The sequence below is a fragment of the Mobula hypostoma genome, chromosome 23 (assembly GCF_963921235.1).
Source record: "Mobula hypostoma chromosome 23, sMobHyp1.1, whole genome shotgun sequence".
Classification (NCBI taxonomy): Eukaryota; Metazoa; Chordata; class Chondrichthyes; order Myliobatiformes; family Myliobatidae; genus Mobula; species Mobula hypostoma.
The window spans coordinates 18,388,598-18,412,103 of record NC_086119.1 but is presented as its reverse complement, the minus strand read 5'-3'; the positions used below and the strand labels follow the sequence as shown (position 1 = coordinate 18,412,103).

At 40.1% G+C, this 23,506-nt stretch overlaps 1 protein-coding gene across 1 annotated transcript in view; it reads right to left on the bottom strand.

Moving 5' to 3' along the window:
• nek8 (NIMA-related kinase 8) overlaps positions 1–23,506 on the bottom strand; it is a 76,069-nt gene that overhangs the window by 39,142 nt on the left and 13,421 nt on the right. Inside the window, exons 2-9 of the mRNA XM_063031808.1 lie at positions 23,178–23,383; positions 21,018–21,247; positions 14,476–14,607; positions 11,857–12,065; positions 11,588–11,667; positions 8,101–8,285; positions 5,388–5,535; positions 620–696 (exon numbers count right to left, since the gene is read on the bottom strand). Of these exons, the coding sequence (XP_062887878.1) occupies positions 620–696; positions 5,388–5,535; positions 8,101–8,285; positions 11,588–11,667; positions 11,857–12,065; positions 14,476–14,607; positions 21,018–21,247; positions 23,178–23,383 (1,267 nt within the window). The remainder of the gene's footprint in view (positions 1–619; positions 697–5,387; positions 5,536–8,100; positions 8,286–11,587; positions 11,668–11,856; positions 12,066–14,475; positions 14,608–21,017; positions 21,248–23,177; positions 23,384–23,506) is intronic.

Below are 23,506 nucleotides of genomic sequence, written 5' to 3'. Positions count from 1 at the left end.
TCTCATAATCTTGTATACCTCCATCAAATCTTCCTCAATCTTCTACAGTCCAGAAAATAAAGGCTGAACCTTTTTAACCTTTCCTTACAACTCAGGTCCTCAAATCCCAGCAATATCCTTGTAAATTTTCTCTGCGTTTTTTTCAATTTTATTTACATCTTTCCTGTAGGTAGGTGACCAAAACTGGACACAATATTCCAAATTAGAGCTCACCAACGTCTTATACAACTTCAACATAACACCCCAACTCCTGCTCTCAATACATTGAAGGCCAAGCTGCCAAAAGCTTTCCTTATGACCCTATCTACCTGTGACATCTATCTATCTACTTGTATTTACACAGCATCTTTTGTGGCATTTCACAGGACTCAAATTGATAGGTGACAAAACATCGGTCAAAGGCAGGTTTAGCGAAGAATTGTGGAGGCTGGATATCAGTCAGTTGAAGGTATGATTGTAATTGGCAGTGTGATGACAAATCCTAGTAGTTGTTCTACAGTGGGAACGTTACTGTCTAGTTTAAAATGCCAGAGGCAATTAGACAGCAAAGGCTTAAACATTCAGGAGGGAGAAATACTAAGTCTTAATAAAATGAGGCATGCAAGAAAATTGTACTCACCTGTGTGACATCATTAAAACTACCATGACCCAGACAGCCATTGCTACCATTTCCAAAGGACATGATTATCCCTCTGTCTAAAATAGGTCAAAATGAAAGAATTAATTGAAAAGTCTGTCAGAACTGTTCTGAGCATTTAGGCCCTCTTCAGCATATTTCATTGCAGCTTTTAGTTCAAAGCAGCAATTTTTTTTCTCTGCTTGACATAATTCTATGCCTTTTATCTGATCGCACGTTTACTCCATGCTGAACATTTGGTTACAACACGGGGGTAGTAATCTTCAAAAGGGAAAGAAAAGGCTTGACTCAAAACGTTAAATTAGATGTTCATATTTAAGTCCTCCAAGAGGGCCACAACTTGCGTGCCTCAATGACCCGGAGAGCTATATTGGCTGTAGTCAGAGCTTCATGCTTTGGCCCTTGGCTGGGTCACCCATGCCGAACAGGTCAAAGGGTCGAGCCCAAACTAACAGCAGTGCATCGGTCCTCCAGGTGTGGGGGTTCAGCTCTGGGCTAACGAACCTGACTGGTCAAAACAGAATTGTTACAAAAACAACATTGAAGATTGCTTCTATAACTGTGTGCAACTGTACGGATAAACAGAGATGGAGGACTTTCATTGTTGCCCTAAACGCCAGCGGCGTAACGGGCGGTAAGACAGTCATATTCAAATGGTATAATCTGAAGCTATTATCCAGAGTATAGAGGGCATGGTCCAAAAGTACTTGGTACAAAAGTCATCACAAAGCATTTCCATTGGTTTGTTCATTTTTTTGGATGATCAATTGCAATTTCAAGTAAACAAAATACAAGACTAGAATTCATAGACTTAGTTAAAATTCTCCATATATATGAATGATATTAAACGAATCTGTTCAAATAGATCTCAATGTTTCACAGCCCCACATTGGAAAAGATATAACAGACTTTTCAATGCACATTCCCACCTGCTTATAGCTAACGAAACTTCACCTAACATTCCAACCCACCCAAAAAACAGAGGGATTGAGAAATATAAAACCATTGAAATAATGCTTTTGCTAATATATTTCATTGTTCAATCTCATCCACTAAGATCATAAAATAATTTGATTATTATAAATGAGAATGGTCATTCAGCCCAATTTAGGTCATCAACTTTGGAAATTAAAATTGGTTATTGATCTTTGGACAAGGTTAATAAGGAGGAGGTTATTTTTCCATCCAGTATTATCCCCAAATTATACTGAAGTCAGCTAAAACAGTTTCTACTTTGTGGTTTTGTTAATCATCAACTTTTTAAAAATTTCTGTTTTTGCACTACTTATTTTAACTATTTTATATGCATATATATTTACTGTAATTCAATTTTTTCTGTATTTATCATATATTGCATTGTACTGTTGCTGCAAAGTTAATAAATTTCACAATGTATGCCGGTGATATTAAACCTGATTCTGATATTCATCACTCAAATTTTCTCTCCATCTCACAGCATCCCAAGAATACATATACAGAGTATTGTACCAGAATGCTGTCCCTGACAAAGCGAAAATGAAACAACACAGATTTAGGCACAACAAGCACTGCAACTGTGTTTCTGTAACATGAGCTTTCATTGATTCAACAGACTGAATCTTCACTTGTTTAAGCAGCTAGTATTTTCTGTTTCAAACCAGATTCCAGTCAAGTGAAACTTATGCAAGGTCCTAAGTGATTTCTGTATTAATGAATTGTGGATGCGCTTTGAAGTATCAGTTTATCATCAAGATTAACATGTGGGCTTTATCACTTTTATTATGTTTTAGCAAGCAAAATAGAATGCAGATTAAAAATTTTTGAAAAGACCAAATTAGAACAATCAACACACACAAAATGCTGGTGAACACAGCAGGCCAGGCAGCATCTATCGGAAGAAGTACAGTCGACGTTTCGGGTCGAGACCCTTCATCAGGATCCTCAGATCCCATTGTCAGCTCCTGGGCCCTCAGAGGCTCCATCTTCCTCTCACCCCAACCCTCCCCTCTTCACTGACACAAACAACCTCCCTCCCCCCTCTGATCCTAGCTCTCATCCGTGCCGGGTCTTCACCATCCTCTCCAACCTTCCACTCTCTGAGGCAGAGCACTCTGTCCTCAGCAAGGGCCTCACCTTTATCCCCCTGCGCCCACACCTCAGTGAGTTCCGCATGCGCCATGACACTGAATTCTTCTTCCGCCGGCTCTGTCTCTGAGCTTACTTCTTCTGCAAGGACTCTCCTACCCCCACTGATGACCCCCTTCTCTCGTCTTCAACCCTCCTCCTCTTCATGGCCACCCCGCTCTGGTCTTCTGCCTACTCTGGATCTTTTTATTGCTAACTGCCGACGGGACATCAACCGACTTCACCACACCTTGTTCCAATTCCAACCTCACCCCTTCTGAATGCTCTGCTCTCCACTCCCTCTGCACCATCCTAACCTTATCATAAAACCTGCTGATAAGGGGGGCGCTGTAGTAGTCTGGCGTACTGACCTCTACCTCGCTGAGGCACAGCGACAACTCGCTGATACCTCCTCTTATTTATCCCTCAAACATGACCCCACTAAGGAGCACCAGGCCATTGCCTCCCACACCATCACTGACCTTATCAGCTCCGTGGACCTCCCATCCACTGCCACCAACTTCATAGTTCCCACACCCCACACTTCCCATTTCTACCTCCTACCCAAGATCCACAAACCTGCCTCTCCAGGTAGACCCATTGTTTCAGCTTGCTCCTGCCCCACCAAACTCATTTCTGCATACCTCGACACTGTTTTATCCCCCCTTGTTCAATCCCTTCCCACCTATGTTCATGACACTTCTCATGCTCTGGAATTTTTCAATGATTTCAAGTTCCCTGGCTCCCATCATCTTATTTTCACCGTGGATGTCCAGTCCCTATATACTTCCATCCCCCACCAGGAAGGTCTCAAAGCTCTCCGCTTCTTTTCGGATTCCAGACCCAACCAGTTCCCCTCTACCGCCACTCTCCTCTGTCTAGTGGAATTGGTCCTTACTCTTAATAATTTCTCCTTTGGCTCCTCCCACTTCCTTCAAACTAAAGGTGTAGTCATGGGCACCCGTATGGGTCCCAGCTATGCCTGCCTTTTTGTTGGCTACGTGGAACAGTTCATGTTCCAAGTCTATACTGGTATCCGTCCCCCACTTTTCCTTCACTACATCAGTCCTGACGAAGGGTCTCGACCCGAAACATCGACTGTACTTCTTCCTATAGATGCTGCCTGGCGTTCCACCAGCATTTTGTGTGTGTTGGTTGAATTTCCAGCATCTGCAGATTTTCTTGTGTTTGCGAAATTAGAACAATTGCTGCAACTACAAAGCAAAGATGCATACATCAGGGTGCTCTTCAGTTTTTTGTAACTGTGTATTTTTCTGCTATCATAATTTATGTGCTGTGTGACTGTTGGTACTGTGTTTTGCACCTTAGCAACAAAGGAAAGCTGTTTCGGTTGGCTGTATTCCTGTGTATGGCTGAATGACAATTAAACTTGAACATGCATTTCAACTTGAATTAACTACAACTCAGCATTCAATACTATTAACCCTTCAAAAGTAATCAATAAGCTTCCAGTCCTAGGCCTTAATACCTCCTTGAGCAGCTGGATCATCAATTTCCTCACTTGCAGACCCCAGTAACATCAGATTGGCAACATCTCCTCCATAATCTCCCTCAGCACAGGTGCACACAAGGCTGTGTGCTCAGCCCTCTGTTCTACTCACTCTATACCTATGACTGTGAGGCTAAGCACAACTCCAATGTCATATTTAAGTTTGCTGATGATACCATTGTCACTGGCCAAATTAAGGATGGTGATGAATTAGCATATAGGAAGGAGTTTGAAAATCTGAGTGGTGCCACAACAACCTCCCATTCAATATCAGCAAGACCAAGGAGATGATCATTGACTTCAGGAAGAAGAAACAGAAGGTCCATGAGCCAGTCCTCATCAAGAGATCACAGTGGAGAGGGTGAGCACCTTAAAATTCCTCGGTCATATAATTTCAGAGGATCTGTCCTGGGACCATCAGCTAAGTGCCATTACGAAGAAAGCAGGGCAGTGCCTCTTGCAAAGATTCAGAATGTCATCTAAAGCTTTGACAAATTTCTATAGATGTGTGGTGGAGAGTATATTGACTGGTTGCATCATGACCTGGTAAGGAAACACCAATGCCCTTGCACAGAAAAGCCTACAAAAAGTAGTGAATATGGCCCAGTTCATCACAGGGAATGCCCTCCCCACTCACAGGAAAGTAGCATCCACTATCAAGGACCCCCACCATCCAGACCATGCTTTCTTCTCACTGCTGAAGGTGGTACAGGAGCCTCAGGACTCACCACCAGGCTCAGGAACAGATTTTACCCCTTAACTATCAGGCTCCTGAACTAGAGGAGACAACATCACTTGCCCCAACACTGAACTGTTCCTGCTGAAGTTGACTCACTTTCAAGGACTCTTCATCTCATGTTCTCAATATTTATTGCTTGTTTTATTTTATTATTATTTTTCCTCTTTCTTTTTGTATATGCATATTAGCTATTGTTCGCCCTGTTGGGGGCAGTCTTTCATTTATTCTATTGTGTCACTTGCCAGCAATCACAGTATTACAAGAGATACTGTGATTGCCTGCAAGAAAATGAACCTCAAGATTGTATCTGATAAATTTACTTTGAACTGCTTTGGGTCCAGATAATTTCTAAACATCTATCATATACATAAACATAGCGAAGTATCCAAAAACCCTACCTGTAAGACACACTGTAAAAAGGTCTCCGCAAGAAACATGCTTGATTGCCACCCCAGACTGACCTTCCAGAAATCTAGAGATAAACTGTGGTTGGGCCTGATCTATGCAACCTGGGAGGGATGCATCTCCAGCACCTCCGGGAAAAGCCTGCAAATTAACAGAGATTAAAGAGAAGCAACTGTCAGGCTATTTAATCTTTCATCTGGAAGACATTACTGCTAAAAAGATTAAACTCCTTCAGTACAATAGAGGTATCAGCCCAAATTATATGTTCTGGACATGGTTTGAACACACTAGATTGTGAAATTAATGCCCGATATTAACTGTAATTTACCTTTATCATCTGTCCCAACATTAGGGTTAATGCCAGGACTTAACCACAGATTCCCAGTTTCCAATAAGGATGTTAACCTAACTCCGTCGAGGCATCTTCCAGCTGGCAACATATGCTAACAGCTGATCCAGTGGACTTCACAGACCTCCCAAGCCTATGGCAGAATAAAATTGGCAATTGGCATAGCAGAAACATTGAGATTCTGCAAATGCTGAAAATCCACATCAACGCACACAAAATACTGGAGGAACTCAGCAGATCAAGCAGCATCTACGGAGAGGAATAAACAGTCGACGTTTTGGGCCAAGACCCTTCATCAGGATTGTATAGACGTGGCAGTCCTTATTCAAACAAATGGCAGACCTCAACTTAGCCCATTTTAATTCCACTTCCCATTCTGACATGTCAGTCCATAGCCTCCTTTATTGCCACAATGAGGTCATCCTCAAGTTGGAGGAGCAATACCATCTGAATACCCTCCAACCTGACAGCATGAGCATTGATTTTGCTAACTTCCAGTAATTTCTTCCCCCACTCCCTTCTCTTTGTGTCCATCCTCCATTCTGACTTTCCTCTACCCCTTCTCTTATCCTTACCTGCCCAACATGGTGCCTGTGGTGCCCTTCTTCCTTCCCTTTCTCCCATGGTCCATTCTCCACGACTATCAGATTTCTTTATTTTTTTACCTCTTCCACTTATCACTTCACCTCCCTTCAAGCGTTTTCACCCATTACCCGCCAGCTTGTCCCCTCTTCCCCCCCCCCAACACACCCCAACCTTCTTATTCTGGCTTCTGTCCCTTTCCTTTTCTAGTCTTGATGAAGGCCCGTTCTCAGCCAAAAACAGCAATTGTTCATTCCTCTTCATAGACGCTCACTGACCTCACCACCTAGGCCATGCATTTTTCTCACTGCTGCCATCAGATAGAAGGTAAAAGAGCCTGAGGACTCGCAGCATCAGGTTCAAGAACAGTTATCCCTCAACTATCAAGCTCTTAAATAAAAGAGTGATAACAACACTCATCTGTTGAAATGTTCCCACAACCAATATTCTCACTTTAAGTAAGGAGGGAGAAGATGGCGCAACGCAGCCCGCGCGGCCATTCCAAATGAATATCGTATGTGTAACTAGGGGGCCGTGCACAATCCGGATTTGATGATGACAGCCGTGAGAAGCACAGAGGAACATCTGGAGTAACTTCTGAAATGCCTGCTTCGCTGCCGCTGCTACTGTGCGATCGAGAATCTCCAGAGACGAAAACCCCAAATCCTCGGCTTTGCCTATTGCCTGTTGCCGGGGCTGGGGTCGAAGCGCTCGGCAGAGATGGTGCTCGGTGCTCGGTGTCAGACAGCTGGTTGGAGGCTCGGAGTTTTCGGACCGACTTGGAGTCGGACTGTGGTCGGATGCTTCCAGTATGCTGCATCGGCAAGTTGGCGGCGCTGAAGGTTTACCGTCTGCGTGAGATGATGGGACTTCTGAGAGACTTTGAGACTTCTACCGTGCCATGGTCTGTTTTTATCAAATTACGGTATTGCTTTGCACTATTGTAACTATATGTCATAATTATGTGTTTTTTGTTAGTTTTGTTAGTCGGTTTGTCATGTGTTTTCATGATATCATTCTGGAAAAACATTGTATCATTTCTTAATGCATGCATTACTAGATGACAATAAAAGAGGACTGTGTGTCCTCAAATTCTAAAAAGTACTCTTTATTTTGTTATTTCATGCTCTCATCATTTATTGCCATCTATTTATATTTGCATTTGCACAGTTAGTTGTCTTCTAGGCTCTACTTGACCTTTCATTGATCCCGTTTTAGTTACTATTCCATAGATTTGCTGAGTATTCCTGCAGGAAATATAATCTCAGGGTTGGATGTGGTGACATATAAGTACTCTGAATTCCTCCAATATGTTGTGTTTGTTACTCTAGGAGGAATATGTTTTAATATTTAAGTTAAATGTAATTATTTTAATTGATTTTTGGTGTGTTGCTGTGCTTTTGAACTGTGCAAATAAAATAAACTGTAACAAATAAAATATTTTACACTTTGAAGCAGTATTTTTATTTGAAATTTGTCACTTGGGAATGTTCCAATCATTCAATAGCTCCACCATATTGATAGCTTTGAATCTGAGCACTGGAGCTCATTAGATGTTACACAGGGTCTCTAAGTGCAGCAGGCTGCTTGAACTGAACGGCCTCTCTGCTCTGAGGCACACCAAAGTAGTGGGAAATGGGCTTCCAGCAGAAGGCCACTTTGGAGTTCACAATGAAAAAAGCAACTTGGCGTAGACAAGGACAGCTAGCTATTTTTGGACAAGGAAATAGCTGTACATTTTATTAACTCTTCTATGCAGATTTTTTAAAGCTTACCTCCCACATGATAAGTCGTCCTGATCTGGTCACCCCTGCCTTTTGAGTTCTCCCTGCAGAGACCTGTACTACTTCAGTATTGAGCATTGGAAGCCGGAGTGGAGAAGCAATTCCACTTCCCCAGGTGTAGACAATGGAAAGGGGGGGAGGTATTTCTGTCTTACTGGAGTTTGTTAGCATTGCACCTATCATCACAGATATACAAGAACAATTATAATTCTAACTTAAACACACTGTACTTATCAACAAGCATGTTACATAAAGTTTCACAACATAGTTATCGAAATTATATGTACTAATAACAATCAAACATGAGGGAAACTTGCTGACCAATCTTTGAGCAATGGACATTTTCAGCAGTAAAAATCTTGCTCTTTCAGAAAGAGCAGCACCAAATAAACAGTAAAATATTGTTCTTCCCAGTAACAACAGTGGTGTTGGGTACAGAGATAAAATCTCAAATTTGGGAGCTTTGATCAAATTAAGAAGCATGATTAACTGTGAAGAAAACTATAAGTCATTCACAACATAATCAAGGATGATGAAACCCTTAATTAAATTCATCTACTCAGAATAACCACTGTATTCATTTAATTGTTTCTTAAATAATTCCAATGCTTTCACTTCCCAATTCCATCTGGTAGCAATTCCAAATGTTGACCACCGTTCAACTGAAGAATAAATTCCTACTATTACTTCCACCTTACCTTATTGTACCTTCATGCTTAATTTTAAGTTATATTTCACCCATTCTTCTTCAACTAACAGAACTCCATAACGTCACCTCATTAGGGATTTCCTCATGTTGACCTCATTAGATAGCTATTTTTCAGAGCAAAATGCTTATTTCTTCTAAGCTTTCTCAAAATTTAAATTCTGGAACTTTAATGACTTACTTTTAAAGTTCAGTACTCAAGTAATGTAGTTTAATTATCACTTTGTATTCTTCTGTTCCATTTAAATAGATCAACATTTATTCTACTTTAGGAAAACAGAGAAACTTGCAGATAAATATTCATGAATCAAAATATGGGAAGGTACATTTTGGATTTAAGAATAATGGATTGCTAATGAATAATGGATTAAGAATAAGAGTTTTAAATATTTTTATATGTAATACTTTATTCTTTAGAACTGTTGAACATTGTTTTTTGTTGCACAGCAAATTCCTAACACATGCAAATATATACGGTGAATAAAGTTGATCCTTGATCCCTGAATGGAATACAGGAACAGATCGATTTTCCACGGCCACTTTGAACTAAGCATCTTTCCCTTAAAGGATAACAATCAATTTTAAGTATTAAGATACACAATGACATCCTCCTCCTCCTCTTTATCACTGCAGCTAATACCTCCTCAACCTCTGTGTGACTACGTACATATAGTGCACAGTTGTAGAATTAAAAAAAGATAATTCAAATATATCACCAGACTGGCTCTTCATCAGAATTTTGCTTCCTTAAATATTGACCCCATTATTTGGTGCCAGAATGGAATCTACTAGGTAATTACCATGTTAATCACAGCTAATCTAGGTACATTTTACATAATTATGTGTAGAGTTTTATAGTGCAAATTATCTTTTATTTGCTACACTTTTTCTGAAGAAATAATGCTTTTATGAGAAGACTATTGGAGATTAAGTTATAAATTCAGTTTGGTGACATCTGATTAAATACTTTTATGTAAAGAATAGGACTGTTTTCTGTGAGTACTGAAGTATGTCACATTCTGAGTCAGACTCAACAGCTGGCATTGTGGTCTTCATATTCTGTTAGAATGAAATCCCAGAATTTACAACACCTTTGAGACTTCTAGTTCTCACAAACACCAATCCTCAGCAGTGCAGAAGAGGAAAGAGCACTCGCAATATGTCCATGTGTTACATATTACCCTATAGATAAACCTTTCATTACTCCCAACCACATGCGTAATCTGCAGTCCCAGGTATCAGTTGATAATCGCCCAACAATAATGACAAACTGCCATTGGCCAACACAATAAGAGTGTTCTGTAAATGTAAGAAGTAAAGACAGAAGTATATGCAAAACTGCAAACAGTGATTTGTGTAGAACACAAAAAAAATCTCAGGGCACCAGATAACCTTGAGACTGCATTCAAATCGGTGGTAAATTATGCAGTAATTTAGCCACAAATTATGGAAACTTCCTAGTCATCAAAGGAACCAAAGTTGTTTGTCAGGGCAGTCCACTTTCCTCCCATATTCCGAAGACATACGTGTTAAGGTAGTAACATGTGGGCATGCTATGTTGGTGCTGGAAGCATTCCGACACTTGAGGGCTGCTCCCAGACTGTGTTGGTCATTGACACAGTGTAACACATTTCATTGTATGACTCAATGTGCATGTGTCAAATAAAGCTTCTCTTTAATCTCGCAAACAACAGCAATTCTGCAGATGCTGGAAATTCAAGCAACACACATCAAAGTTGCTGGTGAGGGCCAGGCAGCATCTCTAGGAAGAGGTACAGTCGACGTTTCAGGCCGAGACCCTTCATCAGGACTAATTGAAGGAAGAGTTAGTAAGAGATTTGAAAGTGGGAGGGGGAGGGGGAAATCCAAAATGATAGGAGAAGACAGAAGGGGGAGGGATGCAGCCAAGAGCTGGACAGGTGATTGGCAAGGGATCTCCCAGTGGCCACACATTTTAATTCCACATCCCATTCTCATTCTGACATGTCTATCCACGGCCTCCTCTACTGTAAAGATGAAGCCACACTCAGGTTGGAGGAACAACACCTCATATTCCGTCTGGGTAGCCTCCAACCTGATGGCATGAACATCGACTTCTCTAACTTCTGCTAATGCCCCACCTCCCCCTCGTACCTCACCTGTTATTTATTTTTATACACACATTCTTTCTCTCACTCTCCTTTTTCTCCCTCTGTCCCTCTCACTATACCCCTTACCCATCCTCTGGGCTCCCCCCCCCTTTTCCTTCTCCCTGGGCCTCCTGTCCCATGATCCTCTCATATCCCTTTGCCAATCACCTGTCCAGCTCTTGGCTCCATCCCTCCCTCTCCTGTCTTCTTTTATCATTTTGGATCTCCCCTCCCCCTCCCCCTTTCAAATCTCTTACTAACTCTTCCTTCAGTTAGTCCTGACAAAGGGTCTCGGCCTGAAACGTCGACTGTACCTCTTCCTAGAGATGCTGCCTGGCCTGCTGCGTTCACCAGCAACTTTGATGTGTGTTGCTTCTCTTTAATCTATTTATTACTACGCTAATTGCCTTTATCTACTGTGATTCTGGCTCAAGTTTCTCAAGTGCTTTAGCAAGCTATTCAACTGAAAATGTTTCACTATGGGTAGCTCAGTTCCTTGAGGGCAATTAAGGATGACCAATAAATCCCCACATCCCAAGAAGAAATAAGAAGTCTAGTTAAATAAATTGCCCTGATACAAGTGTATATACTCATCACTAACTTCAAGTAGAAGTTTCATCACCATTTCTAGGCTTCTCCTTACCTCTTGACCGAGCACTGTTAACCCTCCCACCTGTCCGCCTGCCAGAAGTAGGTGCTACTGCTGATAATGGCTTTTCAATTCTGTAAAAGTAGATTGGAGCCTATGTTAATTTCCATGTAATCATTTACATCTCCCGAAAACAAAATGAAATTTTAAGTTTACGTATTCAATATTCAAATAAAACTTTATATTTTAAATTTGGAAAGCGATGTCAAGTGAAATAATGAATATAAACATGTTCAGGTGGTAAATTAATCCATACCACTGACCTCCGCATTTTGACACTGCCAATGTCGGTGTAAAGGTTCAGCAGAGCCCGGATGCAAATCGGCTGAGCCATTATCTCATTGAGCTGGGGGCGCTTGGAAGGATCAAGGCTCAACATACTTAAAATCAACTGGCGCAGCTCAGGGCTGTACTGGTCAGATATTGGTGCAAACGTCCCACTCATAATCTTCAGCACAAGGGCTGGGAGGTTCTAAAAAGACAATCAAGATTTATGAACTGAAAAAAGGTATATGTACTTGTCAACTGAAGCCTTTCAATTTAATAACACTTTCAGTACAGAATGAAGTACCTTCCATCTAACAGTTAGATTCAAGCAATCACAGCAGCTTTTGTGAAATAATATGATGAAGATGGTAAAGTGGCAGTCTGTGGTTCTTGTTTTATCAGCTTATCAACCTTTCCGTTGAAGAAGCACCATGGAATAAAAACTACATTTCACTGGTACTTCATCACAGTGATAAGTTAAAAGACCTCTACTTGAAAAAAAAACCTTGGAATAAAAATTACTTTTCACCAGTACTTCATCACAGTGATAAGTTAAAAGACCATTATCTGATTTTTACAGGGAAATAACTATTCTCCATTTCCTTCTGTTAACATACTCGGCTTATAAATGCAATGCTATAACTATCAGTAATATAAATTGAATACAACTACAGTAACCAATATGCTCTCAGCCATTTTCTGGTCAAGCTCATTGTATAGATGTCTTTCAGACCTCACATATATTATTCAGAAACTTATTAATCAATCTTATAGCATAAAAAGTATTTTCAAAATCACCACTCAAAAGTTGAATATAAAATCTTTATCACTCTCTATGCATTTTCAGACTCTTGACATGTTAAAAGTTTTCTATTCAAGCTTTCTCCAAAAGAGCCTTAAACCAGCACTGGCTCTGTCACAACAGATGTATCTGACCACTACTGCTTCACCTTCTTCACATAAACAATGAATTTTCAAAAAATGTAGAAACCTTCAGCATACATAGTCCTGTCACATGCCCAGTCACCCAGCAACATTTTCACAGGATATCTTGCATAAGAATCGAGTTAGCACATAGCTCTTCTGTTGTTTCAACTGCAGCTTAAGTAAATATGGTTTCTTTTTACTCCCAAACATGAAAATATCCGCAGACCCTGGAAATCCAAAGCCACACACACAAAATGCTGGAGGAACTCAGCAGGTCAGGCAGTATCTATGGAAAAGAGTAAACAGTCAACGTTTCAGGCCAAGACTCTTCATCAGGACTGAGAGGGAAGGGATGAGATGCCTGAATTAGAAGGTGGGGAGAGGAGAAAGAGGCTGACTAGAAGGTGATAGGTAAAGCCAGGTGGGTGGGAAAAGTCAAGGGTTGGAGAGCAAATATCTGATAGGAGAGGAGTGTGGACAATAGGAGAAAAGGAGGGGGAGAGGGCCTAGGGAGAAGTAATAGGCAGGTGAGAAGAAGCAAAAGGTCAGAATAGGATATGGTGGGGGGGGGGGACTTTTATTCACCAGAAGGAGAAATCAATATTCATGCCACTGGGTTGGAGGGTACCCAGACGGAATACCCTCCACCCTGAAGGTAGCCTCATCTTGGCACAAGAGAAGGCTATGGATCGATACATCAGAAAGGGAATGAGAATCAGAATTAAAATGTTTGGCCACCGGGAAGTCTGGTTTGTGGCAAGTAGTGCTGAGGTGCTGAACGAAGCAGTCCCACAATTTACAACAGGACTCATCAACGTAAAGAGAAGGCCGCATCGGGAACACTGGACACAATAGGCGACCCTTGTAGACTCACAGGTTAAGTGTTACCTCACCTGGAGGTGCTCTGTAGCTAGGGTACCACAAGATCAAATTTCAACTGTCTGCCAATTTATAGTTTCCATCAAAGCACTCTCCTCTATGGTGTCTATCAACAGTGGTATCCCTGTATAGTGCTACTGTGAATTTAATATACAACATCTTAGAATGGCTGGATTAACTACACTGATTCTTTAGCAAATGTGACTTGATTCTCAATTAAACATTAATAATCAACTAGTAATTCAAAATTGGTAAATATTGTGATGTTTCCAGCCTCCATGCAATAAATTATTCATCTATTCTTTCGCAAATAAGATATTATTATCTTATACATATCTTTTAAGAATAGTTAGAAGAGCACTTAATCCATCCTCCCACTGATACCTAATACAAGTAATGTAATCATTTCTATTCAAGTAAAGAGGACCCCACAGTTCGATGTCAGATTCTACTTTAAAAAATCAGTTGTTTTGTGGAAAATTTTACCATAGGTTTAATGCTGTTTTGTTCTATTTCCTGTAGGGTTCATATATACGTCTACAACAGCAAAGATATGTGATAAGGACATCACTTTAAAATATTCATATTATTCAATTGATCATGACTTAGACATTTTAATCAATGATTAGGTTATGTGCCAAAGAAAATTCATCATCATCCCCCACTAGCATGATAATAAACACAATTTGTCTCATACCAAGCAAGGATCACTTATTAGTAGAGGGATTGGACAGAGTAATTAAATGCATAATTGTACAGTGAAATATTTATAGTAATTTTTCTGTTAATCAAACACTTTGGTTTCTTACAGCAGCTTCAAAGGCTCTTTTCAAACTGGCCAGTTCATATAAAACGCAGCCCAGTGCCCAGATGTCACTCTTCTGATTGTATGGCTTTCCTTCACACAGCTCTGGCGAGATGTAACATGGTGTTCCCACCACCTATAAAACAACAAAACTGGCTCATTCAAGTCAACATTTCTAAGTTAAACAGAAAAGTAGAACAAAATAATGGCAGCTTCTGAATTTTACTGAATCTGGGAATGTGGCATCAGTTAAAGGCAGTGGTCTGATTGCAAAGCAATTACAACTGCATATTGAACAATTCAGCTTGATAATAGTTAACATAAGATCCACGACTGCCTGATTCTGTAGAATGGATAATTCTATCATTTTTTGTGGTGTATAAAACCATAGAACGATTAGATATAGGAGTTATTAAATATTAGACTATTTGGCCCATCAAGTGTGATCCACTGTTCCATCATGGCCTATTTATTATTCCTCAACCCCATTCTCCTGCCTTCTCCCCAGAACTTATGATGCCCTTGCATCAAGAATCTGTCAACCTGCTCACACTTTAACTAAAAACATGCCAATTTAATATCCCAACTATGATATCCTTTTGTGGAAAAAATCTACTGAAAAACTGCGAAGATTTTTCAAATACACATATTGGGAAATACTGTAAAGCTGTTTTAAAATTGTATAATTCAGATTCCAGAAACAGGCTGCCAGCCCATATGACGTTGAATCTGTTTTAGTGGAGATCAAAAGAGTCACACAGCCAGATAAAGATGGATCTACAGAGCTGTTACTACACAACAGGGAGCAGAATTTAGCAACATCAATATTAGCGGCAAACCAAATAAAGCACCAAGCAACTGACAGCTCAATTAAAGCGATATAAATGCTTAAAATAGCTAGTATTCTTCTTAATTATCAATTCTTAATTATCAATACAGCTCTTCTCATAGTTTAAAAAAGTGTTAGATTTAGAAAGGTCCCTGATTCACAAGCTATTCCTTCTAAATTGCCAATGGTTTCAGTGATTGACTGAAACTTCTGGAGCAGGACTATCAAAAATCTTTTTGCTTGACAGTCCAAAATGCTGCTCAATTGAGAATAAAATGGTTTCAATTCAGTTAAATTACTAACTTAGACATTTACAATGCAAGATTTTTGCCCAGATTGTGGTACAGTGGATTCCGGTTAATTGGGCCAACAGTTAATCAGGGCAGCTGCTTATTTGGGACAACTCTTAAAGAACAAAAAAAATAATCAAGAAAATAGCCAGGATTCCTCTCACTTATTTAGGACACTATGCAAATTATTTGGGGTGGGATACTGTTACCAGTTTCTAAATAGTGTCAGGCACGTGTACTTTAAGACACTACACTGTGCTTTGAGCAAACAGTTTTTAAATAGCTATGTTGCATGTGCTTGTCTTCAGAAAGCAGTGATTTTTGTCACTGATAGTTGACAAGAAATAAGCAGTAAGACAATTCAGAATGGTTTTGCTCACTGAGGTTTCAAGTATTCAGGCTTGGAGATGTCAGATACAGCCGGGAGTGAAAATGAAATGATTTCACTACTTCAGCAAGTTAGGAACTACGAAGAATTTGAAAGTATTGACAATCATCTTGGATGTTACAATGAAAATGAAGACTTAGAGGATATAATCATCAAAAGCATTATATGAAGGCAGTCCATTAGCTACACTAGTTGCATTGATTTTGTTCATTTACAACCAAAAGAATGCGGCAGCATACACTTCCATTGATAATTGTTAGGAACAAATACACAGTGTTATAGTACTGTAATAGTATTGATAGTGTTCTAACTTGTTCTGTATTTCATTTAATTACATAATTTGTTACTCTGTTAAATAATAGTTTTTTTTCTTTAATACCTTTTTAACTATTTCCAAGAAACTTCAAGTAATTGGGACTATCACTTAATTGGACCAAAATGTATGTGTCCCAATGTGTACCAATCAACAGGAATCCACTACAGTCAGAAACTGAGTTAACAATCAAAGAAAATATCAAGGATGCTGCATATAAGGCTGTTTACAAATGTGTTCAATGTTTAAACTTGTCCGAGAAGACACCTGACCTAGATAAGGATTTCTATAGATCCAAACAATGATTGGAAACCTTCTTCCTAAGAACTCAGTTATCAGCAGTGGCTACCTGAGAGCAATTCAAATGCAAAGCAAAGCACCTCAGTGAAGTAAAATCAAACAAGAGCATATATCTAAAATAGTTACACAGAAGTATAGGATAGGCAGGACGGTTAAAAAAGAAAAGTGCAGTCAGACTGTCAGGAAGGGCAGGCAGGTAATAGTACAAAATTGCAGCCAGCAGGATGATTATTAATGCATTAGGGATGCAGAATCAAAAAGGGTAGCAAATACAGTACTCAAAGTGCTATATCTCAGTGCACAGAGTATAAGAAATAAGGTGGATGATCTTGTTGCATTTTTACAAATTGTCAAGTATGATGTTGTGGCCATCGTGGTTGAGGATGGTTGTAGTTAGGAGCTGAATGTCCAAGGTTATACATTGTATCAGAGGGATAGGAAGGTACGCAGAGGGGTGGGATAGCTCTGCTGGTAAAGAATGGCATCAAATCATTAGAAAGATGTGACATAGGATCGGAAGATGTTGAGTCTTTGTGGGTTGAGTTAAGAAACTGCAAGGACAAAAGGACCCTGATGGCAGTTATATACAAGCTTCCAAACAGTAGCTGGGATGTGTACTACAGATTACAATGGGAGATAGAAAAGGTGTGTCAAAGGACAATGATACGAGAGTCATGGGAGATTTTAACATGGTATGTAGAATTGTGAAAATCAGGTTGGTAATGGATCTCAAGGGAGCGAATTTGTTGAATGCCTATGAGTTTGCTTTTTTAGAGCAGCTGGTCATTGAGCCTCCTAGGGGGATCAGCTATACTGGATTGGGTGGTATGTAATGAAAAAGAGGCAATTACGGAGCTTAAGGCAAAGGAACCCTTGGGAGACTGTGATCACAGAGTTCAACTTGGAATTTGATAGGGAGAAAGTAAATTCTGACCTAGCAGTAATTCAGTGGAGTATAGGAAAATACAGTGGTATGGGAGAGGAGTTGGTCAAAGTAAATTGAAAGGAGATGCTGACAGGGATGACAGCAGAGAAGCAACGGCTTGAATTTCTGGAGAAAATGAGGAAGGTGCAGGATAGATGCATTCCAAAAACAAAGAAATATTCAAATGGCAAAATAATATAACCACACTGAGAAGGGAAGTAAAAGCAAAAGAGAGTGCATACAACAAAGCAAAAATTAGCAGGAAGATAGAGGATTGGGAAGTTTTAAAAAATCTACAGAAAGTGACTAAAAGAATCATTAGGAGGGAAAAGATGAAATATGAAAGCAAGCTAGCAAACAACTTCAAGGTGGATAGAAAAAAGCTTCTTTAAGTACATAAAAAAAGAGGTGAGTGGATATAGGACCGCTCAAAAATGAGGCCAGAGAAATACTAACAGGGTTCAAGGAGATGACAGACGAACCAAGTGAGTATTTTGCATCAGTCTTCACTGTCGAAGACACTAGCAGTGTGTCAGATGTTGAAGGGTGTGACAGAAGAGAAGTAAGTGCAGTTACAAGGGAGAAGGTGCTCAAAAAGCTGGAAGACCTAAAGGTGCGTAAGTCACCCAGACCAGATGAACTGCGCCCTAGGGTTCTGAAAGAGGTAGCGGTAGATTGTAGAGGCATTAGTAATGATCTTTCAAGAATCATTGGACTCTGGTATGGTTCCGGAGGACTTTAAAATTGCAAATGTCACCCCATTCTTTAAGAAAGGAGGGAGGCAGCAGAAAGGAAATTATAGACCAGTTAGCCTGACCTCAGTGGTTGAGAAGATGTTGGAGTCAATTGATCAGGATGAGGTTATTGAGTATTTGGTGACACAGGACAAGACAGAATGAAGTCAGCATGGTTTCCTTAAAGGAAAATCTTGCCTGATGAATCTGTTGGAATTCTTTGAGGAGATTACAAGATTATAGATAAAAGGGATGCAATAGATGTTGCATATTTGGATTTTCAGGAGGCCTTTGACAAGATGCCACACATGAGATTGTTACCAAGTTAAGAGCTCATGGTATTATATGAAAGTTACAGGGCTCGGTGTTGGGACTGCTTCTTCTTATGCTGTGTATCAATGATTTAGCATTCATTTCAAGAAGCCTAGAACATAAGAGCATGGATTTGGTGCATAGGCTTTATAAGGCATTGGTGAGGCCTCATCTTGAGTATTGTGAACAGGTTTGGGCTCCTTATCGAAGAAAAGACGTACTGGCATTGGAGAAGGTTCACAAGGATGATTCTGGGAATGAAAGAGTTATCAAATGAGGAATGTTTGATGGCTCTGGGCCTGTACTCGCTGGAATCTGAGCAGGGTCTCATTGAAACCTTTCGAATGTTGAAAGGTCTAAACAGAGTAGATGTGGAAAGGATGTTTCCTATGGTGGGAGAGTCTAGGACAGGAGGGCGCAGCCTCAGGATAGAGGGGCATCCATTTAAAACACAGGTGCGAAGAAATTTCTTTAGCCAGAGGGTAGTGAATTTGTGAAATTTGTTACCACAGGCAGCTGTGGAGGAAGGTCATTAGCTGAATTCAAGGCAGAGATTGATTGGTTCTTGATTGGCCACAACATCAAGGGTTACAAGGAAAGGCTGGGGAGTGAGGCTAAAGGAGGGGAAAAAAATGACCAGCCATGATTGAATGGCGGAGCAGACTTGATGGGCCATATGGCCTAATTCTGCTCCTATGTTTTATGGTCTTATGGGTCTATAGTGGCTTGAAAAAAAACTTTCAATGACTAGAATATAGAATTCTCAGTCACCTTTTCAGAGGACTTGATCTCAACAATTAGTTACTTAGAAAGCAGCACCTTTTAAAAAACATAACAAGCAAGCTTGGGTGTAGGATTCCAGTTTATTTATCTTGAGGTTCATCAGTAAACCAGTGCTCTGCACCCAACCAATAAACATAAAGCTCTTCAACTTGACGTTCAGTTTATTGTCACTGAACCCTACACTTGTTTATGGCCAAACGAAATAAAGCTCCTCTGGAGGAGGAAACATATGCACAACATATACATAGAACTCAAACTAATATTAGTGCCAATAAATTAACAAATAATAAGGTGCATTTACACTGAAGTTAAAAAGTAAACAGTATAACGCTAATGGCGCTTCATGTGTGATGAGACCTGGGTGATGACAGGGAGTTCAGTAGTCTTATGGCCTGGGGGAAGAAGCTGTTTCCCATTCTAACAGTTCTTGTCCTCATGCTATGGCACCTCTTGCCTGATGGTAGAGGGTCAAAAAATTTGTTGGACAGAGGGGAGGGATCATCAACAATGCTAAGGGCACTATATTGCTAATGCTATTGAACACTTGTATTCTATCTTATACTCACCTTCACTCATGTTTTCCTGTCCTCCAGTTGCTTTTAAGTAACAGTAACTTTTAAGTCCTCACCGTCACTTACATACTCACATGCAGGCTGTCAAATACAAAAGGTTTTTCACTGCATGCATTGATGCACATGTGACGAATAAAGCTAACCTTCATCTTTACCTTTACAAATAACCTCAATATTCCTAATTTCCCCTCCACTGAAACCTCCATCAGCCCTATATGACATGCCAAAAGCACGGCCCTCTGTGCTTTTATATGTGCAGTCTCCGTTCCAAAACTTACTGTATAAACTTCTGGGCTCATCTGGCCCAAACTTCTTCCTCTTGTTAACCAATAATCCTCTCTTAGATTCATTTCCTTCACCTCCCCTACCAATTAATTTCCAACAGCTAGATATCAGAGACTGCTGATGCTGGAATCTGGAACAACACCCAAAGTGCCAGAGGAAGTCAGAGGGCCAGGCAGCATCCATGAAAGGAAGTGGACAGTAAACATTACAGCCATCTGAACTAAATGAAGGGTCTCAACTGAAATGTACACTATCTTTTTCCCTCCACAGGTGTTCCATGATCTAGTGAGCTCCTCCAGGACTTTGCGTGTTAAAACTGCTTTCTATTTTAAACACAAGAGATTCTACAGATGCTGGAAATCCAGACCCTTCATTGAGGTCCTGATGAAGGGTCTCAGCCGAAAGTATTGAATCTTTATTCCTCTCCGTAGATGCTGCCCAATCTGCTGAGTTCCTCCAGCATTTTATTTATTTATTGGGATACTGCGCGGAATAGGCCCTTCTGGCCCTTCGAGCTGCCGCTCAGCAACCCACCCTATTTAATCCTAGCCTAATCACGGGACAATTCACAATGACCAATTAACATACCAACTGGTACGTCTTTGGACTGCGGGAGGAAACTGGAGCACCCAGAGGAAACCCACATGGTCACAGGGAGAACATACAAACTCCTTACAGACAGCAGTGGATGTTACTCTGATTTCCATCTTATTTTCTTATTGAGCAACCTCCTCCATTTCTTACGTTACAGGGGCTTAATAAGTACAGGCTGCTATTGACAACCCCAGTGAAGGTTTCCAGAAAGATGATCTTACAGTGTAGGCTTTACTTTTGCTGCTCAAGATCTTCGAGATACCAAAATCACCAATCTTCACTATCATTTGGTATTTATCAAGCAGGATATTTTGTGTTTTCAGATCTCGGTGCAGGATAAGTTTATTGTGCACATGATGAAGGGCCAGAAGGATCTGTGCAAAGAAGAGCATGATGGTTTCCTCATCCAACAAAGAGTTACGCTTCTGGATGTATTCAGCCAGGGTACCTCCTGAAATAAAAGGTTGAAAGTGAATGAATACAGTAGTAATAGCAAAAGATATTCTGTATTATCTCAGAGCTCATCAACACCATGGAATATCTTTGTGGAACCTGTGAACCAGAATGGCTACTAATGGTAAAAAAAGAACTTCAGTATGGTGCAGTTATATTTCAACCAGTGTATTTAATCTCACCATAGATGAAAATTGATCAGAACCTTATAATTAATGTTTAAAACTGAAGTAGAATGAAATTTATTCTTCCCAAGAATTTAAAGCACGTAATTACAAGATTTGGCTCTAATTTAGTTGCAAGTACATTAATAAGCAAGTTCAGAACACCCTGAATAACCTTGAGCTGATCACCTAGACAGAATATCTGTTGGTTTAAAACCACAATCATCCTCCTTTTCAAAATCAATTTTTAAATCAATGTCTAATTCAATAAGATAACTGAACAATAAATCATTCCATGTGTATTTTTTACATCACTATCCTGTCCAACCTTTACCACATCAGGGAATCCAGACTAGGAATCCTTGAATCCAACATTTGATTCCGTGCTGACAAAGACATCCAGGCTCCGCAGTTTGAAAAAGTTTATATATTGCAAAGGAGAACCATGGGCTCTTATGGGCTATCAAAGAAAGTAGATCAAGTTTCAGAATGAGTACCACAGACTGAAGCAATACAATAGATCTTAGTACTGTAGTGCATGCTGCTTGGACAGGCTCAGGTGTAACTGTTATGCCTTTCGCAGTTGGAAACCCTACCAAATATCAACACCACTCAGAAAGTGTCAAGGTGGTAGAAGGGCTATGAACCTGTGGTTTCAAGGAAGACAGAGATAGAAAATTGATGAGAAGAATACTCTATCAGAATTGGTTTTGCATACTGAAAGGTGCACCAAAAACAAATAAAACAATTGCCCACAGAAGGCAGTTTGTTTTCAAAACAAGAACTATTCAGTGCTTCTGTTAAATGACTATGAAACTTTTGTAATCTTTCTTGTTTTTCTGAAATCATCTAAGCTAGCTCAATACATCCCTGCCTATCCACAGAGAAGAATCCAGAGTTTATAGGACATAACTCTAAACCAGGATTTCCCAACTTGAGGTCCACAGACCCCTTACTTAGTGGTATTGGTCCATGGCATAAAAAAGGTTAGGAACGCCAGCCCTAAACCACGGCTTACATAATGCATCAAGTGACTTAGGAACATAGACACAAATTGGGAAGTGGAATTTCCCCTAAGCTGATGAGACTGCAGGTAAAGGGTTTGTAAAGGGATGGCACTGGTCAATTAAAACCATCAACTTGCTGGGCAAAGTTATTAATCAAACCAGGGCAGGTACACAGACTTCGGCTATGGATCAGTTAGAGGAAGTAGAAGGGACTAAATGGTTCATTCCTGTTGTAGCAGATTCAAAGTTCAAAGATCAAACTACATTTACTCTCAACGTACATACATGTCACCATATACTACCTTGAGATTCATTATCTTGCAGCCATTCACAGTAGAAAAAATATAATAGAATAAATGAAAAACTAGACAGACAGACTGACAAACAACCAATGTGCAAGACAGGCAGACAGACAAACAATCCATAGGTGTGGAGTCGTTGTAGCATTAAAGTTATCCATGCTAGTTCTGGAGCCTGATGGTTATAATTGATCTGTTCCTGAACCTGCTGATGTGGGACCTAAGGCTCCTGTACCTCCTGCCTGATGGCAGTAACAAGAAGAGACCATGGCCTGGATGGTGAGAGTCCTTGATGATGGAGTCATCATTATCATTATCATTATTTGTGTGTAATCCTACACCGTGATTGTCAGCCAGCTATTTGAAATCACGTGGAAATCAATCTAAATAAATGATAGTGTAGCTATTTGAAAAATACCACTAAAATTTTGCTTTACCCTATTAATCCTTATACATACCTGGTGCATACTCCATCGCTATCATCAGAGCTTTGTCCTCCAGGAAGTTTTCATAGTACTCAATTATATTTGGGTGATTGAGGAGTTTAAGTACTTGGCATTCATTCTGAGCAGCTAGCCTCTCATCTTTAGTCATCTGCTCCACAGGGATCTGTTTCAGGATCACTAGCTTTTGATCAGCTTTCCGTAGACACAAATGGACAATACTGGCAGGAAATATAAATGGACAATGTGCAAAGAAATAAATGTAAAACATACTTGGACCTCCCATACAATACAATAGGGAAAAAAATGGCAGATCTTTTAATTTCATGAACTGGTTTGGTGGA